The sequence below is a fragment of the Anabrus simplex genome, chromosome 2, assembly GCF_040414725.1.
Source record: "Anabrus simplex isolate iqAnaSimp1 chromosome 2, ASM4041472v1, whole genome shotgun sequence".
In the NCBI taxonomy this organism is placed as follows: Eukaryota; Metazoa; Arthropoda; class Insecta; order Orthoptera; family Tettigoniidae; genus Anabrus; species Anabrus simplex.
The window spans coordinates 168,706,405-168,726,763 of NC_090266.1; the positions used below are offsets into that span (position 1 = coordinate 168,706,405).

At 38.7% G+C, this 20,359-nt stretch overlaps 1 protein-coding gene across 3 annotated transcripts in view; it reads left to right on the top strand.

Annotated features, from left to right (window-relative positions):
- LOC136863964 (cyclin-dependent kinase 17) overlaps nucleotides 1-20,359 on the top strand; it is a 322,506-nt gene that overhangs the window by 269,028 nt on the left and 33,119 nt on the right. For all 3 annotated transcript variants that reach the window (XM_067140423.2, XM_067140424.2, XM_067140425.2), the window contains one exon: nucleotides 13,777-13,910. In XM_067140423.2, coding sequence (XP_066996524.1) covers nucleotides 13,777-13,910 — 134 coding nt within the window. The remainder of the gene's footprint in view (nucleotides 1-13,776; nucleotides 13,911-20,359) is intronic.

Sequence of the window (20,359 nt, forward strand, 5' to 3'; positions counted from 1 at the left end):
CTTATATAGCTTGGTTCTGAAATATTCAGAAGAGAGTGAGGAATGTGCAGGAGAAGGAGGTGGAAGAGGAACAAGCTGCGTTTAGACCAGGGTTGCAAACTCAGGACCACTTGTATTCACTTAGAATAATCTGTGAAAAAATATTAGAGAGGGGAAAGATATTTTACTAACATTTGTTGATCTAAGTCCCCATTTATACTAGCAGTGTGTGGCACCTTTTATAGAATAATGTGCTGACTGAGGGATTCATATAAAATTAAGGCTCATTCACACTGGCTGTGGCACTTGTTGAATATGGACAAAGCTGGGCAGGCTCGCAGAGTGGTGGGCTTTGTGTGGCATACACCATGGATTTGAATAAGAGAAAAGGATTGGTTTTAGCTCAGCTGTGGCAAGAGATTTAGTTTGTGCTAGTCAGGAATGAAAAATGAAGGAAGTCCTGTGAAAGGAGGTCGGCATCTAAGAAGCAAGAGGAAGGATTATTTATATTCAGTACAATGAACTGTGACTGGAAGGCAAATATTCTGTTGGAAACATTTTAAGAATGGAAGAAGATACTAACTTTTTTTTACTGAGTTTTGTAGAGATAGGCGTTTCCTGTTCCATAAGCTTTATTGTTATATTGTAATAGGCATTTCCTGCTTCACAAGCTTTATTGTTATGTTGTATTTATTCTGACTGCATGTCACCTTGAATTCCTCTGGGAAACTGTGGTCAAAAAATTTAGCGTCGATGTATACCGGTATATCTTTTCCTCCTGCGCCACTTTTCTCGGATTTCTCCACTGTAACTTTTTCCCGTGAATATTGGCTTCCTATGCCTTTTATGTTATCCTTTAAATCTGCAGGGGTAGTGGTGGTTCGAATATCGTGGAGCGAGAGAGAGCTTAGAGCATCCTCTTGTTTTTTGCTGTTATGATATGCTTTACTCCTAACATACAGATGGGTAAATTGCTCATACGACTCTGCTAACTTCAGCACTTTTGAGTTATATTCTGCTAAGACCTGCTGATTTAATCTCAGCACGTGAACAGTCAGCTATGAACTACTATTTGCTAATGATGCCGTTCAGATGGAATCGGGTGAAGTAGGGTCGGGTCTCTTGGTTTTCCATGTGGCTAGGAAGTAGAAACACTTCCTGTTCACCAGGTGTTGAAAGGGACAAAGCAGAAACTTCAATTGTGCAGGTGTACACTCTAGATGTTGTTCAACATGTCACTAGTGTAAATGGGAACTGAGAGCTGCCTTTGATGATACCAAGACATGAGATGTGAAATGCATTAAGGGGAGGTTGTAGCCCATTTTGGGTTGAAAATACCCATTGTATGAATGATTTTGATTGCTGAAAGTCCATTTTATAATGTGCATGTATGTGTTTTTTTTTGCTGAGAAAGTACCCCAAACGCCATCTAACATCCATTTAAATGCCACGTGACATAAGAGAGCCACATCTCCTTTCTAGAACTGGCCTGAGAACTGCAGTATTTTCTGATTTCTAGATTAGTTCCTTTTTCTGTGGGAGGTTTGTGTGTTCTAGGGCAGTTTTGTGTGTTGGTAAGCCTGACACTTTATTGCATTCTTATGTTTGTGTGGCATCACATGTGCTGGTCAAAGTTTGTTTTTATCCTCATGGTTGTGTGATTTGTGTGAAATGCATTATCATGTCCACGCAAATAAGAATTTTCAAAAAAAGAAACGTTTCTAAAAGGGTATTTTTGGGGATGTCAGACATTGACTCTAATGATGTAGTACTGGAATTCAATGAGGGAAATGTGGAGTGTATTGAAATGCTGTAGCAGCTAGGTATTCAACCTGGAAGGAATGCACTGAAGATTATCCAAGTATTGAAAGGATGTGGGTTGCTAAAGCTGATTTAGATGCAGATAAGCTGGCAAAGAGGGTGAGAAAGCTACAGAAGTCTAGGAAGGAAGCCAGAGATGATGAATACAACAGTAAAAATTCAAAGTAATGGAATTATATGCATTAAATGTACCATCAACTTAAAACCAATGTTTTTAAAAATGTTGTCATTGAAGTACCATTATATATTATATATTATTATATATATTATTGCAAGTCCTATACAGTTGTTGACACATACTTAGTGAAGACACTAACATATTTGTTTTCGTGCTGAGTGAAAAGTTTATTTCCTATTTTTGTAAATAATTCACTAAATTTTCCCCATATCTTCTCATAAAAATATTTTGAAACTTCCATGATTAAATTAGAAACAAGAAATAAAAAGTCAGTAACACCACAGCTAAGTATGGAATAACCATAAAAAATTTCACACATCTAGGTAAAGAACTTCTTGAGAAACGTGCAATAATATATAATGGTATTTCCATGACAACATTTTGAAAACATTGGTTTTGGATTTCTTACCTACTGACATCACTTTAGTCTTGAAAAGGCTAATTTTCATACTGTACTCATTGCACCTATTTTCAAGTGCCAGATATTAAGACTGCACACTTTCAGCCACAATCTGCCATTAAGACCAAGTCGTCATCATAGGCCAGACTGCTTACTATGTTTTCACCTAACTAATTCCCTCCCTGCCACTTAATACCTTTCTGCAGATGATCCATGTAAACTATGGACAAAAAAGGTGAAAAATTACAGTCTTGTCTAACCCCTGTAAAGTACCTTGAACCAAGAAATCATTCTACCATGAATTCTCACTGCAGCCCTATTGTCAGCATAACTGCAATTGATTGATTTTAATAATCTACCTGCAATTGCATAGTCTCTCAGAACGGTGAATATCTTTTCCCTCGGTACTCTGTCATAAGCCTTATCTAGATCTATAAAATATAAACATAACTGTCTAATCCTCTTGTAGCATTTTTCATTTACCTGGCACATACTGAAAATCTGATCCTGACAGTCCTTCTGTGGTCTGAAACCACACTGGTTTTCATCCAACTTCTTAACCACTGATAGCACCCTCCCTTCCAAAAAGCCAGTGAACACTTTTCCTGGTATACTGATGAATGAGATACGTGAATAGTTGTTGCAATCCTTCCTGTTCCTTTCCTTATAGATAGGTGTATTTATTGCTTTTGTCCTTACTACCTCCATGTTAATCTATTACTCTGTGAAGCAATTTCATCCCTACTTTCCCACACTATTTCTCAACTCTGTTTCACCATTTCAGGTCTAGCTTAATCTATTATTGCTGCTTTATGACAATGGAGTTTATTTATTGTCCTTTCATCTTTGTCAAGTGTAATTTCACTAACATCATTGCCCTACTCCCCATGAGTCCGGTTGTTCGAAACTTCACCAGGAAAATTTCCTTTTATATTGGGGACATTTTCCTTCCATCTGTCAACTGATTTCCTGGGATCTGTTATGATTTCACCTGATTTATCCTAATCACAATTCATTTCCTTTTTTCCCTCCCTAAGATTATTACTGTCCAGGAAGGTTTCCCTGCTTCTTGACCTAGCCTTTCCAGGTTAATACCAAAATCTTCCCACAACTTCTTCTTGGATTCCACAACTATTTGTTTTGCTCTTTTTTTCTTTCATCCATGTACAATTCCCTGTCTGCATCAGTCCTTGATTGGAGCGATTTCTGGTATGCCTTTTTTGTTTTTTCTTTGCTATATGTCTCACCGACACAGATATGTCTTATGGCGACGATGGGACAGGAAAGGCCTAGGAATTGGAAGGAGGCGGCCGTGGCCTTAATTAAGGTACAGCCCCGGCATTTGCCTGGTGTGAAAATGGGAAACCACGGTAAACCATCTTCAGGGCTGCCGACAGTGGGGCTCTAACCCACTATCTCCCGATTACTGGATACTGGCCGCACTTAAGCGACTACAGCTATCGAGCTCGTTGCCTTCTTTTTAAGTTTACAAGCTGCTCTCACTTCATCATTCCATCAAGATGTTTGCTTTTTCCCATTTTTGCACACAGTTGTTCATAGGCATTCCCTTGCTGTTTCTACTACAGCATCCCTGTATGCCCCCCTTTCTCTTTCTAAATCCTGAACCTGCTTACTGCCCATTCTTTTGGAACTGTAGCAGCTTCGTGTTGACATGTAGATTGAGGAGGAAAAAAAAAAAAAAAAGGAAAAGATATTACGTGTTACCATATTTGCTCAAGGCCATAGAGTCTTCAACAAAAAAAAATTCTTTTTAGATAGGCAAAGTTCGTGATTAAAAGAATATGGAGTCAGTTCCAAAATGAATGTGGTCTAGAATTAATAAATGATATAGTAATAATGGTGACCACAATGTGATCAGTGGATGTACAGTTTAATCTGGTGAATTGTGAGTCTGTGAGTGTAAATTCAGCAATTCCAGGTTGTGCACCATACAACATCACATTAATGTAAATGATGTCTCAAAGTAACTAGAACAATAACTCCGGAGTAAGTAATAAGGAAGATACAAAAGAAGATGCAATGAGAGTGTAAAAATACCTCCGTTTTGGTTAGAACGTCCAGATGTTTGGTTCCGCCAAGTTGAGGCGCAGTTCAAGTTTAGCAGAGTTATAAGAGACTGCACGATGTTTGATTATCCATTTCTTACCCCTTGTGGATGTGGGACACAGATGAAGACTACACCCACGGTATCCCCTGCCTGTCGTAAGAGGTGACTAAAGAGGGTGACGAAGGGTTGATGAAATTAGAACCATGAGAATAATTGTGATTAGTACCATTACATGCGGAACACCATGGGTCGACGTTACTTGCGACTAGTACCACCATGCGAAGAAAACCATGGGTCTACGTTATATAGGAGCAGTACCATTATGTGATGAACCTATGGGTTGCTTATGATAAGAGCGCATGATGTATTTCACTGGTCAGTTCCACTGTGTTCAGAATGGGTCTGTGTCACCTATGAGTAGTACCACTTTATGAAAAACACCCTGGGTTTACGTTGCTTGTGGTTAGTAGTAGTAGTAGTAGTAGTAGTAGTAGTACATTGATGAGGGTGGTGGTGGTGGTGGTGGTGGTGGTGGTGGTGGTGGTGGTGGTGGTGGTGGTGGTGGTGGTTAGTACTACTATGTGAGAAACACCACAGGTTTTGCTGACCCCCGTGATTAGAACCACTATGTCTGTAAAGCCATTGGTCTGTGTTGCCTGAGAGAAGTACCATTATGTGAGGAACACCATGGGCTTTTGTTGCCTGTAGGCATTACCATAATGTGCGATTCATCGTGGGTCTGCATTGCCTATGATTAGTACCACTATGTGCGCGACGCCATGAGTATACGTCACCTGTGATTAGTTCCACAAAGTGTGGAACACCGCAGGAATACCTGCGCCCGCGATTAGTCCTACCATGTGAGGAGCACCATGGTTCTGTGTTGCTTGTGAGTTGTGCCCCTATGTGCGAAACACCATGGGTTTGCGTTAACTGCGATAGGTGCCATTGTGTGTGACATACCATGGGTCTACATTGCCTGTGATTAGTACCATCATGCGAGAAACAACAAGAGTCTACGTTACTTGTGATTAGTACCACTGTAGGAGGAACACCACGGTTCTGCTTTACTAGTGATTAGTACCATTGTGAGGGGCTGGTGACCTGGAGTTTGGACCCCTTTAGATAATAAGAATCATTCCAATGATTAAGACATTGTGAATTGGATCCGCTGATTGTTTTTTTTGTTTCGCGATCATTTTCTCCTCACCATTCGTTTTAGATTCTAGTCAGTAAATACATTTTGAAGTTTAATTTGCATTTCATTACACCAGTACAAGCAGTGTACATTTAACACATTCACTCCCGTAGACGCCTTAAAGCGCTTAAGAGCAGCCTATGTGTGGGACCGTATCCGAGTTAAGGCATCCAAGGTCACACAATGTAAACGTTGTTTCAAATTTTGTGCTAAATTCGTACAAAGTCGTAGTTCATGTTGAAAACCATAGATGGCATATAAATGAACAGTCCCTCACCCTGACTACCTGAACAGAGAGTACATTCCAATGCTTCCTTTCTTAATGTTTTTCTTTGAGTAAACATGGACCTAAGCCAGTTGTGACATTCTGTGAGGGTGTGTAGTGAAGTGATTTACTGTGTCGCTATAAGATGACGTGTTACAAACGCAGTATACAAAGTGAGGAAATTGAAGATATCTGAACAAGATTCTGGTGATGAACTCATCCCTGATTTCAGTGGTTGTGAAAGCAATTCTGATGATGGTATACCAGACTCTGGGCAAATGAAATTCAGCACATTCAAATAATCAGTACACATCTGTCTTATTGCCCGCCTGCAATTAAATTCACTGGCCGGGTAGGATTAAATGTTGACATCTAAAATAGCAATGAAATTATGTCTTTCGTCAATTTATTTGTAAATGAGTGTTTACTGATATAACAGAAGGTAGTGGGTAACTGTTTATAACAAACACAGAACAATTATTCCAGTAGACTGTTGAAAGCTTTTGGCAAGGGTACTCTACAAACTTATGCCTACTTGACGTTCCAAATTTCTCATGATCGTATACCGAGGCTTCAGTTTCCACGTTATTTACAACTACCCTTCGAGTGTTTTACTACCTTTACATTAAGGACAAAAGCAGCGACCTTGACCATGTCTTTTGCAAGACATCTTTTTCTGTGTTGGTGATATCTCTTTTATTTTGTTAGAGAAAAAAATGTATGTACTATCACATTAGGAGAAATAACTGACAAATTCAATTGAACCATTTTATTAGAACTTCAAAATTTATATAAGAAGAAGTTTTAGTCTCAGACCAAATTATTTTAGAATGACCATAGACAGTGCTCCATTGACATTTTATCATGACTTTATCAAATGTTTTCCATTTTCACATTATGTATACTAATATTTTAAGTAATAAGGTTACAAGGCTAATTTTCTAGCTTCTTTTTTAATATTATGTGTAATAGTTTTAAGATTGTATTACGGCTGAAGATGCCCTTAAAAGGCAAAACATGTCCCGAAAGTGTTAAGTATTAGCATTTATTTGTAACCACGTATAAGTGGACAAAAAGTATTGAATAGGTGGATTAATTAATACCTTCATTGGTTTTTAAGTCATAAGTGTTATGTTCCAAGCTGTCAGTGGAGAGATGGCGTGGAATGACATCAGTAGACAAATAAGTTTGAGTGGTGTCTTTAAAAGTAGGAAAAATCACAATATGAAGATAAAACTGGAATTCAAGAGGACACATTGGAGCTAATATTTGTTTAAGAAAAGGCTAAGAAAACAACAGATAGGGAATCTGCTACCTGGGCGACTGCGACTACCCTCAGAATCACGGACTGTTTTAGGATAAACCAGCACGGCGAGGTTATCCATTTAGTGTATAAGACATATATACAGGAGAAGTGCCATCCGATTTTAGACAGAATATTGTTATACCTATTGGCAAGAAATCAAGGAAAGATGGCAGGAACATTTCCAACAGTTGTGTTAAGGGAAAGAAATAGATGATAAAGTTCTAGAACAAGAAGAGGCTTTTGATTCTGATGAAATGGGAGACACAATTTGAGGTCAGAATTCCATAGAGCTTTGAGAGACTGACTTCTCATTTGATCATAGAGTATCGAATTAAGGTGGACAGGACCACATACATGGCATTTGTAGATCTAGAAAAGGCATCCAGTAATGTTGATTGGACCCAGCTACTTGAGATTCTGAAGGTGAATGGGATTAGATACCATATCAACAAACGATTATCAACAATCTGTACAAAAATCAGTCTGGAATGATATTGAAGGCTATGAAGAAAAACAAACAAACAGCAATTCAGAAAGGAGTGAAGCAAGGCTGCAGTTTGCCCCTTCTCCTTTTCAATATTTATGTGGAACAGACAGTAAAGGAAATCAAAGCAGAATTTGGGAAGGGAATCAATCCAAGGAGAGGAAATCAAAACTGAGATTTACCAATGATATTTGAAAACATGATATCTGATTCTGCAGATGATCTGGATAAATTGCTGAATGGGATGGACACAGTTTTCAAGATGGAGTACAAGATGAAAATAAATCAGTCCGAAACAAAAGTAATGGAGTGCAGTCTGACAAAGTTAGGTGATGCAAGAAATATTAGATTAGGAAATGAAATCTTAGAGGAATTAGATTGATAATTTTAGTTGGGTGATACAATAAGTAACACTGGCAGAAGTAATAGGAACATAAAATGCAGACTAACCACAAGCAAGGAAGACCTTTCAGAAAATAAATTTGCTCACTTCGAACATTGACACAGGTATTAAGAAAGATGTTCTTGAATACTTTCGTCTGGAGCATGGCATTGAATGGAAGTAAAACATGGACAGTAACTAGCTCAGAAAGAAAGAAAGAAAGAAAGAAAGAAAGAAAGAAAGAAAGAAAGAAAGAGAATATAAGCTTTTTAAAATGTGATGATGCATAAGAATGCTGAAGGTGAGGTGAATAGATTGAATCACAAATGAAGAGAGAGTGAATCAAATGGGTGAGATGAACAATTTGGCAAAATTTGACCAGAAGAGGTAGAATGATAGAATAAATCTTGACACCCAGGACTTGTTCAAATCAAATCAAAATCTCTTTATTTGCAAATGAGGTGTTTACCTCGGTGGCCAATGGTACACTAAAATACATTATTGTCAAGCACTAAATATTAAATTAACAAGAGAAGAAAATTTTCCTATAATACAATATTATACATTTTACGCTAGCAATGTTTTCTATTAAACACACAGCTCATCCTTAATAAATTTATATTGTTTACAAAATTCTACTTATAATATCTCCTGTACTACTTACAAATATAGTCAACTGATATACAGTATGTGGAATTACTTCAAATGATACTATACAACTGGTATAAGATTAATATTTACATTGCATTTATTTATTTACTTTTTTTTTTTTACCATTCTGGATCCTAAGTAGCATAACGACCTGCTGCGTCTTAACCAGAGCCCCTTTTGCCACCACTTTTCATAGTTCCTGAAGGGCCTTCACAGCTACCGTAGCGGTCCCAGGGCCCTCGAAGTCCCCACTGTACTTCACCCCTACAGGCAGTCCCCTACTTTGGCTGTCCAAACTCCTTAGACCAGGGGATGGAATTAATTTATTCACACACATTTTTTTATTTACAATAACCTGCACTGGTCGAATGCCCTCTAAAACTTCATTTATTTTCTCTGTTGCTGTTTATTCTCTTCTTGAATATCTGTACAGATTTCGGAAAAGGATCAAACACTACCCCTGGTAAACTGTTCCACTCCTTCACACCCTTCCCAATGAATGAAAATTTACCCCAATCGCTTCTGCTAAAATTCCTTCTAATTTTATATTTGTGGTCAGTCCTGCCGATATAATTATTTTCCAACTGAAGCCTCTCACGGATATCTCCCCATGCTTCTTCTCCTGTATAGGCTCTATATAATCCTATAAGTCTAGTTTTCTCACTTCTCTTACTTAAAGTTTCCCACCCAAGTTCCTTTAACATTTCTGATACACTACTCTTTCTCCTGAAATCCCCTGTTACAAATCTTGCTGCTTTCCTCTGCACACTATCTATTTCTTTTATTAGGTATTCTTGGTGAGGATCCCAAACACTGTTTGCATATTCCAATAATGGACGAACCATACTCAAGTAACTTTTTTCTTTTAATTCTTTGTTGCATCCTTTAAGTAGCCTCATTATGACATGTAACGATCTGTATGCTTTCCCAACAATGTCATCAATATGACCCTTCCAGTGCAAATTACTTTCAAATCTTACACCTAAGTATTTGCACTTGCCATCTGTTGGGATAACTACCTCATCCAAAGTATATTCAAATTCAGTTTTAAAGCTCCTGTTTGTAAAAGTTGTAACAGTTGATTTGCCTCCATTAACCTTCATATTATTTTCTTCAACCCATTGTTGGATACTTTCAAGGTCCCTTTGTAATTCTGAACAATCCTCAATGTTGTTTATTTCCCTATAAACAATTATGTCATCTGCATACAATCTTATTTTTGATGTTATATTGTTCCCTAAATCATTTGCATATATTAAGAAAAGTAACGGACCGATTATACTACCCTGTGCAATTCCCTTCCAAATTTTCTCTTCCTGAGATACATTATTTCCTACTTTGACTTTCTGAACCCTTGAATTTATAAATGTTTTTATCCAACGTGTAACCCTTACGTCCAATCCTATTCCCTCCAATTTCTTTAATAATATTCCATGTTCCACTCTATCAAAGGCTTTGGAAAGATCTATGGCTATGCAATCTAACTGACCTCCTGAATCCAACTGATCTGATATGTCCTGCTGAAATCCCACCAGTTGTGCCTCACAAGAAAATTTCTTTCTAAATCCATACTGGCTCCTCATGAACCAATTTTTATCATCACATATCCCTCTGATGTACTTCGATATTAAACTCTCCAGTATTTTACAAACTATACTGGTCAGGCTGATTGGTCTGTAGTTCTCTGGTTTCCTTTTATCACCCTTTCCTATATAAATTGGTATTATTATAGATTCCTTCCATTCCTTTGGTATTACACTATTATTTATGACATAGTCAAAGAGAAATTTTAAATAAGGCACTATGTACCACCCCATTGTCTTTAATACCTCCCCAGTAATTTGATCACTTCCTGCTGCTTTTCCTTGCTTAAGCAGTGGGATTTCTCTGAAAATATCTTCGTTTGTGAATGAGAAGCTTCTTGTTTCCCTCTGTCTCTCTCCATTTCTATCTTCTGTTTCGGTTTCCAACTCTTGACAATCATCTACTGAATCTCTAAATTCCCTACTAAATAGGTTTGCTTTCTCAGTATCTGTTAAATAGTGTTCACCCCCTTCTCCCACCATTGTAGGAATTTGGATTCCTTTTCCTTTTTGATTCCTGATATATGAATACAGCATTTTCCATTTCCCTTTGTGGTCATTACCCTCTTGAAGTATGCCATTCATATAATTCTTTTGCTTCCTTTTTCACTCTATTCAGTTCCCTCATTAGCTGTTTTCTAGTTTCTCTACTGTCCCTACCCTCTTTGATTTTCCTGTTTACTATTCTACATTTTCTTTTTAATTTTCTTATTTCCCTTGTATAATAAATAGGGTCTGAGGTCATTTTACCCTTCTTAACAGTTAAAATCTCTTCTCTCCTTCCCAAATGATTCCTTTAAATTTAGCCCAAAGTGTATCCACGTTACTCCCTTCACTTATCCAACAACTGAATTGTGATTTAAAGTAAGTCCCAAATTCATCAACTTTAGTTTTTCTGTACAATTTCTTGTCTTGTGTAACCCTCTTATTAAGCCTTTTTGGTACGAGTCCTACATCCATTATTACAGCCTTATGGTCTCCTATTCCTTCAATTACCTCAGTTTTATCAACAATGTTCCATGGTTTAACCAAGAACACATCTAGTAAGTTATTGAGACGAGTCGGTTCTTGTACTACTTGTGTAAATCCTCCCTCCCAAATTAACTTATTTGCCAGTTTCTGTTCATGGGCTTCACTTGCAGCTCCATTCCATTCTACTTCAGGCAAATTTAGATCTCCCCCAATTATTACCATATCATTATTATTGTTTTTACGAGTATAATCTATTATTTTCTCAAAGATTTCCATGTCTCTTTCCTCTCTTCCAGGCCTGTATGTTCCTATAATTCCCACCTCCTTCATATTATCACAAACTAATTTTATCCCTAATATTTCATCCCTTTCATCGGTAAACCATTCATGTGAACAGTAAGTTTCCTTCACCAGAATAAACACCCCCCCCCCCTCCCTTTTTATCTCCTCGGTCTCTACGATAGACTGTGTACCCTTCTGGAAATATTTCTCTATTACCCACCCCTTCTTTCAACCACGATTCCACTCCTATCACCACATCAGTCTCATAAGATTCCATCAATGTACCAAATTTTAATTGTTTATTTACTACACTTTGACAGTTTACCAAGAGCAATCTCAGACCCCCTTCCTCCCTAAAACTTGACTGTTGCAGTTGGGTAACTTGAAATTCCTCACTATCCTGAGTTTTTTTATTTCTAGTTGACTGAGCCAGACTGTTGCAATTAGGTAACTTGAAATTCCTTACTATCCTGAGTTTCTTTTTCTAGTTGACTGAGCCAGGTTGAAGTACAGCTGGCTCTTTCTACTAGTTTTCCTGGTCAGTATTATAACTCAAGGGAGTTGCCTGTTTTACAGTACATATCTTAAGATTAATAAAATCTAGAACAATGTTTGCTATCTTTCGTTTACCTGAATTGTTTAGATGGAGGCCATGTTTTGTATAACAGTATCTCTCAAAACTGCTGCATTCAATAACCTAAGTATTCCGAAAATGTTTACAAATTTTAACAATATCAGTATTGGCCTTGTCCACTTCAGAGTTCACACACGAGTCTCTACTCAAATCGTGCCTGTGGGGCACGTTCACTACAAAAACGTTAGTGTGGGTCAGCTTCCCTAGTGTATGTTTAAGTTGTGATCTTACATTCTTGGCGTCGTCGTGAGCTACGTCGTTCGTCCCACCGATGATAAGCACTGCATCGCCGCTCCCGAAGTTCCTAGTTACTGCTTCTACGTTTTCCAGAACACTGCTGATAGAAGCTCCTGGATATATTTCTCCGGTTGCTGCTATAATCTCGTCGTTAATCACTCCCGCAATTCCCCTTCCTTGGCTATCACCAAACACAGCTACCTTCGCTGATTTAGGCCTAACTGGGTCTTGAATCTGATTTCTAGGCCTAAATTTTAAACTCGGCACGGCAACGGCAGCGGATCCCGATGATTTGGTTTCACGCGCGTGATCACTTTCTTCCAGAATTAAATTATTTAGGGCAGAAAACCTATTTCTGATGTTTATTTCTGGAAATTCAGTTGTAGATTTCTTCTTAGCCGGCCATCCACGAACTACTTGATATCACTCGAAGAAGGGTCAGTCCCAAATTCTAGCGATCGCAGTCTTTCTTTTAATTCTTGATTTTCTACTTTAAGAATCTCATTGTCCTTTTTTAGAATGTTTATAATTTGTAATGCACTTTTATATTCCTCATCGACTGTTTTCAGTGCTTCGTCAACGCCGTCCCCAACAACAACATTCCGAACACACTGCTCACAAATCCAGTCAACATTTTCATTAGTTTTTACGTCTCTAGGGCAATTTCCGCACATATAATGCCACCATCGATCACATGAATCACACAACATTCCATTTTTCACTAATCTTCGACATTTTCCACACTTTTCGTCACATTTTACGGTTAATTTACTCGGAGAATAAAACACTACGTCGTCATTACCGGGCGCCATTTTGAGGAAGAAAAAAAACCTTGTTTTTGAGGGAAGTGTAGGCTATAAGAATGGTAGGGATAGACTGAACAGATGACAAACAGAATAGGTGTTTGGTGTAGTAATTATGTAGAAATGAAATGTTCAGCACATGATAGGGTGGAGTGGAGCGCTGCATTAAAGCAGTCTATAGCCTGATGACCCAAACATCATTCTTTTTTGTAATAGCAGTGTAAGCGATTTTGAGTTAGATCATTGTTGAAGTATGACTATGTGTGCATGCTTGTATACTTGCAGTTTCTTCATAATCCATGATCATTCTGCTGTTTTTATATACATAATGCGATGGGTGATGGTGGAGATGATTGTTATTTTAAGGGACAAAACAATGGGGATATTAGTTTGATATGGGACTGGGAATTGTGTTTTTTCATTGATTATTATTTTATCATATTACTTCATCCCTATTATGAAATTTATTATTTCTCTGTATTTGATTGAGTAATACAGTTGTTAAACACTGCCTGTTTGGTTTCTTTCTCCAGCTGGCTGACTTTGGACTAGCCCGTGCCAAATCTGTACCCACAAAAACCTATTCAAATGAGGTAGTCACATTGTGGTACAGGCCACCAGATGTACTTCTGGGATCCACTGAGTATTCCACTCCAATCGATATGTGGTATGTTGTTATTTAAATGTATCTTCATAGGCTTCCAGATGTATATTTAATACTGAATGTTATATATGTAAATTATACTGGTGAACTTTTTGTTTTGCATTTGAATGAAAGGTTTATTTTGTAGATAAGCATATGCTGAATTCTGATTTGGAATTCAAACTTCTCTGTCAGATAATTGTATCTGGGATTTTTTTAAATTCGTCATAGAGAAGTGTTTGAAACAGAATTCAATTTTAAATGTTTTCTGTTGTACAGTACCGGTCAAAAGTTTAGGACCACATTAAAAAATCATGAAGTTCCATCTAGAACCTAAAATTGTGCTACCAGACCTCTGTATTTTTTCCCCTTGAGCTCTTGCATTTAATATGATATACGTCACCTGATACCAGTGATTTGCGCCAAGTATTGTATAAGTTATACATTTTTAACTGTTGGAAGGTCACATCAGAAAGTCAACATTTTTGGAAATATGTGCTATATACTCTTAATTGGTTTGTTCTTGTCAAAGGTCTGGTTTGTTCTTGTCAAAGGTCTTGGTGTGAGCTATCGGCATCAGAAATGTATTCTTGGATGCCATCCACAGAGTGCAAATGAAACTATCAGGGCAGGTAAGTTTGACGCTGATAGCTCGTCCTGAGACCTTGGGCCATACATGACGAAAGCAAAGAAAAATCAACCACTTTGGCCCTGGTTCGAAAAAAAAAAAAGAAACACGCAAAAAAAACCGGTGCCGCATATTTTCGGAATTTTTATATTTATACTAAAATGCCTCCCTTCCGAACCATGTGACCTTGCCGCGGTGGGGAGGTTTGCGTGTCACAATGAAGCAGATAGCCGAGCCACAGGTGCAACCATATCGGATGGGTATCTGTTGAGAGACCAAACTAAGAAATGGTTCGTCGAAAGGAGGTTAGCAGCCTTTCGGAAGTTGCAAGGGCGGCAGTCCGGATGATTGACTGATATGGCCTTGTAATAATACTCAACATGGCTTAGCTGTGTTGATACTGCTACACGGCTGAAAGCAATGGGAAACTACAGCCGTAACTAACTCCCGAGGACATGCAGGTCTCTCTGTATGAATGATGTACTGATGATGGCTTCCTCCCGGGTAAAATATTCTGGAGATAAACTAGTCCCCCATTCTGATTTCCGGGTGGGGACTACACGAGAGGGGACGATCATCAGGAAGATGGATACTGACATTCTGCGAGTCGGAGCATGGAATGTTAGAAGTTTGAATTGTTGTGGTAGATTAGAGAATCTGGAAAGGGAGATGGATAGACTAAAGTTAGATGTACTTGGTATAAGTGAAGTACGTTGGCAGGAAGAACAGGATTTCTGGTCAGGCGACTACCGAATTATCAACACAAAATCAAACAGAGGAAATGCAGGAGTTGGTTTAATAATGAATAAGAAAATAGGGCAACAGGTACACTACTATGACCAGCACAGTGAAAGAATTACTGTCGTCAAGATAGACACCAAACCAATGCCCACCACAATAGTGCAGGTCTATATGCCCACTGGCTCAGTGGATGATGAGGAAATTGAAAGAACATATGATGAGATAGAAGATTTAATACAATATGTATACGGGCCATATTTTTTTGGTAATAGCGATACACGCGAAATTTTTTCATATCCTCTTTCTTACCTATATATGACCTTCTAGATACTTGAAATACCGTATTTTAGTAAAATGAGTTCGCGAAATATCACGAAATGTGATTTATTGCACGAATTGAGCGAATAATCATGAAATATACCCCATTTGGTACGAAAAATGCGAAATATTATCGAAAAAGATTGCCAGAAACGTTTAAATGCTTTCAATTTCAGTTGGTTGATAGCGCTGTATATTCTCTACACGCAAATCGATGCGCACTGTGTATCGGAAGTACGTGTATTCAGTTCCGATAAAAATCGATATCTGTTATCGATTACAGCAACAACGATCTTGTAGCAAGACCTGTCTTCGATAAAACAGTGCGCGTTACATTCTTTCTCTTTGGCAGTGTGAGTTCGCTACTGATGAAACTTAACCGGCAAATGCCCAGCATTTAATTATTAAAATGCCGAAAACTAAAGTTACAACAGTTTGTTCGAGGGCCGAGGAATACAAGAGTGAGGGGTTCTATGTGTTTGATGCTGCAAAAGGAATACTAATGTGTAAATACTGTAATGTTCGTATTAAGTGGGAACGAAAGGACACGTGCGATAAACACTGCAGGGAATCAGAAACGCATAAAAAGAAGAAGAATGAAGCAAATGAACATAATTCTAAGCGGCAAATAACAATCGGCGATACTCTACACATCGCAAAGAAGTTGAAAAGTGATAGAGAACAATTTGTGATAGACACAACAAAAGCATTCATGCAAGCTAACATTCCTCTTGAGAAATTGGATAATCCTGGCATGAGGGAGTGGATGAACAAGTATATAAAAGGTAAGATAAATAATTCTGTCTTTATTGTAAAATATGACCGTATTGGTAGGCCTATTGTAAATAAATCACCGGGTTGAGTAGTAATAATGTTTTTACGTCCCACTGACTACTTTTGCGGTTTTCGGAGACACGGAGATGTCGGAATGTTGTCCTGCAGGAGTTCTTTTATGTATCAGTAAATCTACTGACACGGGGCTGACGTATATGAGCATTTTCAAATAACACCGGACTGAGCCATGATCGAACCTGCCAACTTGGGTTCAGAAAGCCAGTGCCTTAACCGTCTGAACTACTCAGACCCGGCCAGGGTATTTGAATGTGGTCAACTACGATGGACCCATGTCGATATGTTTACCGGCATGTAAGAGAACTTCCGCGGGACAAAATTTTGGCAACTCGGTAACTCTGAAAACCGTAAAAGTTGTCAGTGGACGTAAAACCAAAACATTAGCAAGTTACTGGTATTATAGTATTAATAGTATTCCTGTATTCATTTCTATGCTTTTTTTCTACAGGTGCTGGTGATCTTCCACAGGCAAATACTTGCCGCGAAAATTACATTCCACTTGTTAAAGCAGAATATGAAGAGGAAGTGAAAGAATCTGTGAGAAATAGAAAACTGATAATTCACTGCGATGAAACTACCAATCGGAAAGGGGAAGCAGTTTTCATAATTTTGTTCCGTATACTTCCTGTAGATGCCCTACCTTCAAAGTTATACGTTGCTTCAGTGAAAATTTTGCAGAATGTTGATTCGCAAGAGTGTTGTCAATCTATAAACAATGCAATTGTGAATTACTCTGTAGACTACAATGATGTTGTCGGCATATCCTCTGACAGTGCCCCATATATGACAAAGTGTGTGCGTACTCTCAAAGGTTTAATTTCAGATGACTTAGTTCACGTGCAGTGTTGGGCTCACAAACTAGATATCATAACCAAGCTTGTGCCCAGCTAACTTCACCAGTCTGAATACGTGCGTAAGTATGACTAAGAAAGCATTCAAAAATACCCGGAAGTGCAAGCATAGGTATTTGAAATTCCTTCGGGAGAAATACAGTCGCGGTGAGAAAACGGTCAAACTTTTCCCGATGCCCTTATTAACCCGCTGGGGATCCTGGCACGATTCAGCTGTCTATTTACAAGAATATCTCTGTGATCTGGTTGAGTACTTTAAAGAGTCAGATGATGTCAGTGACGCTGTAAAATATTTCAAGGATCTAACCAGCAATGAGCAGAAGGCTATATTGTGTGAAGCTACCTGTGCTAAGGAACATTGGACCTCTGTATCTCAGTTTGTAACAGTGCTAGAAGGATCACACTATCCAACTGCCCACAAACTCACCCCTAAACTAGACCTTATAATTGGAGGATTTGATTTAGTCAGAAAGTTTGTTTTAGAAAAAGAGACTACTGTTGCCCTGAACCAGCTTTCGGAAGAAAGAAAAGATAGGGAAGAGAGAAAAATAAAGAATCTGGCAAAGAAATGCACAGAAAAGCTGAAAAAAATGATCGAACAAGATCCAGCTAGAAGAATATTTCAAGCCACTGCGGCACTATTTTATCTTCCGAATGTGCTCAGCAATGAAGTGAACTCTACTCTCATAGACAGTGTGAAGAGCATTCCTATTCTTGCTAGCATATCCACGAACAGTTTCTTCCAGGGCTATATGGCTTTGCAAAATGCTGCGAAAGCACATCTGGGAGAGGAGAAGAAGGAAGACCTCGTTAGTGAAGTTTTAGGAGGCTTGATAGAAGACCACAGTGAATTTGCATCCAAGTGTTTGCAAGCATTATGGTTTCCGACGTCTAATGTGGACAGCGAGAGGGGCTTCTCTGCTTACACAAAGATACTTTCTGACTGTCGTACAACTCTGCATGCTGATAATGTTGAAACAATGCTTAGTTTGTACTTTGGAGATAAGTAATTGAACATGTGAAAAAAAAAATGTAACCATGTATAAATTCATATTACAGGGGAAATAACCTAACTTCAATTCGAGGTATCAGTGATTTATATATTTGTTTCTATAACATTTTGTGTATTTAGTTGTTCTAAGATTTAATAACAAGCTTATATTATAAGAGTTCTCTATAAAAACCCTTATCACAAAATTAGATTCAGCCCATAAGATAAGGAGGATTTCACAAGAAACATCGATCGGTATGACAATTTATTTCACGAAATACCTACCGAAATAGCGTTAGTTTTAACACCGAAATCAACAGTTTTATTTCACCAAAAAATAAGGTCCTTAAATATGTAAAAGGTGACGAGAATCTAATTGTGATGGGAAACTGGAATGCAGTGGTAGGCCAAGGAAGAGAAGGTAATACAGTAGGAGAATTCGGATTGGGACAAAGGAACGAAAGAGGAAGTCGGCTGGTTGAATTCTGCACTGATCATAATTTAGTCCTTGCCAATACTTGGTTCGAACACCACAAACGACGGCTTTTTACATGGATGAGACCTGGAGACACTGGAAGTTATCAAATAGACTTCATTATGATTAGGCAGAGATTCGGAAACCAGGTGTTGGATTGCAAAACTTTCCCAGGAGCAGACGTGGACTCTGACCACAACTTATTGGTCATGAAATGCCATCTGAAGCTGAAGAAATTGAAGAAAGGAAAGAATGCAAAAAGATGGGATCTAGACAAGTTGAAAAAAAAAGAGTGTGAGGGATTGTTTCAAGGAACATGTTGCAAAGGGACTAAATCAGGGCCAACCAAACAGCGCTTCCCGAGCGCTAGCGCTCTGGCCGCGCTCTAAGCCATTGCTCCGAGCGCTTTGGGGAAAGGTAGTTTTCGGTAGTGGTGGGAGGAGCTTGGCTGGCTGAGCGAGCGGTCTGTCCGCCGCGCCGAAGAGAGCAGTCGATCCATCAGTTGCTAGTCTAGTCTACAGTGACTCTGTACGTATAGAGTCATCGTAGTCTAGTCCAGTGACTGCGTGTAACTAAATCAGTTTCGCACTTGTCATGAATGAACATCATACAAAAAAGGAGTGGTGAAGCAGCAGCCTTCAAAGCAGAATGGGAAATTTCATTTTTCTGTATCGCTTATAAAGGGCATGCCAAATTTTTAGTGTGCCACTGAGATTTAATGTGTTTAAGAAAACACAGTTTGGAACAGCACTACGGCACAGGGATGATTACGGTGATTTGACAGCCGCCAGTCGCCAATTGAAGTTGGAGGAATTGAAAGAAAATTTCAAGCAGCACTGTTCTGTAAGTATTATAGTTTGAATTTTTAAATGCTTGTTTACAAACGGGAATTAAGAAATGAGTGAAGTGTCTGAAGAACACTAAAATTGTGACTTGCCGTATTTTTGTCTGACAGGAGATGAGGAGAGTGAGGTTGGCAGACTCATTTTACGAACAAGCTACAAATGTTCGCCGCAAATTGTCAAAGCTGGGAACCCTTCACGGAAGGGAATGTAATCAAGGAGTGCCTAATGGACGTGGCGGCATGTATTTGTCCTGCGGAGCTAGTTGAGAAATTTGAAAAAATCTCTCTTTCTCCTCAAACTGTGGCTCACAGAATAGAGGCTATGGCTGTTGCTATGGAACAGCAATTAATGGAGAAGGCAGCAAATTTTGTATCCTTTTTCATCGCCCTCGACGAATCAACCGACATTGCGGACACAACTCAGCTCGTTATTTTCATTTGAGGGGTGGATGACGACATTTGGGTCACCGAGGTTTTCCTAGACTTGGTAGCCCTCAAAGACACGACTATAGGTTTCGATATTTTCCAAGCAGCAGTGGGGGGGGGGGGTGTTTTTTTTGAGTCAGTGGGATTAAAATGGGAGCGGTTGATGAGTGTAACGACGTATGGAGCTCCTGCTTTTACGTGGTCTATGCAGGGGGTTCGTCAGCTATGTAAAGTTAAAAATGGCTGAGAGCGGTAGTATCCTAAGGGCGGCAATCCAGTGCTTGGTACACCAGGAGGCAATCTGTGCAATAGTCGCCAAGCTTAAAGACCTAACGGGAACAGTTGTG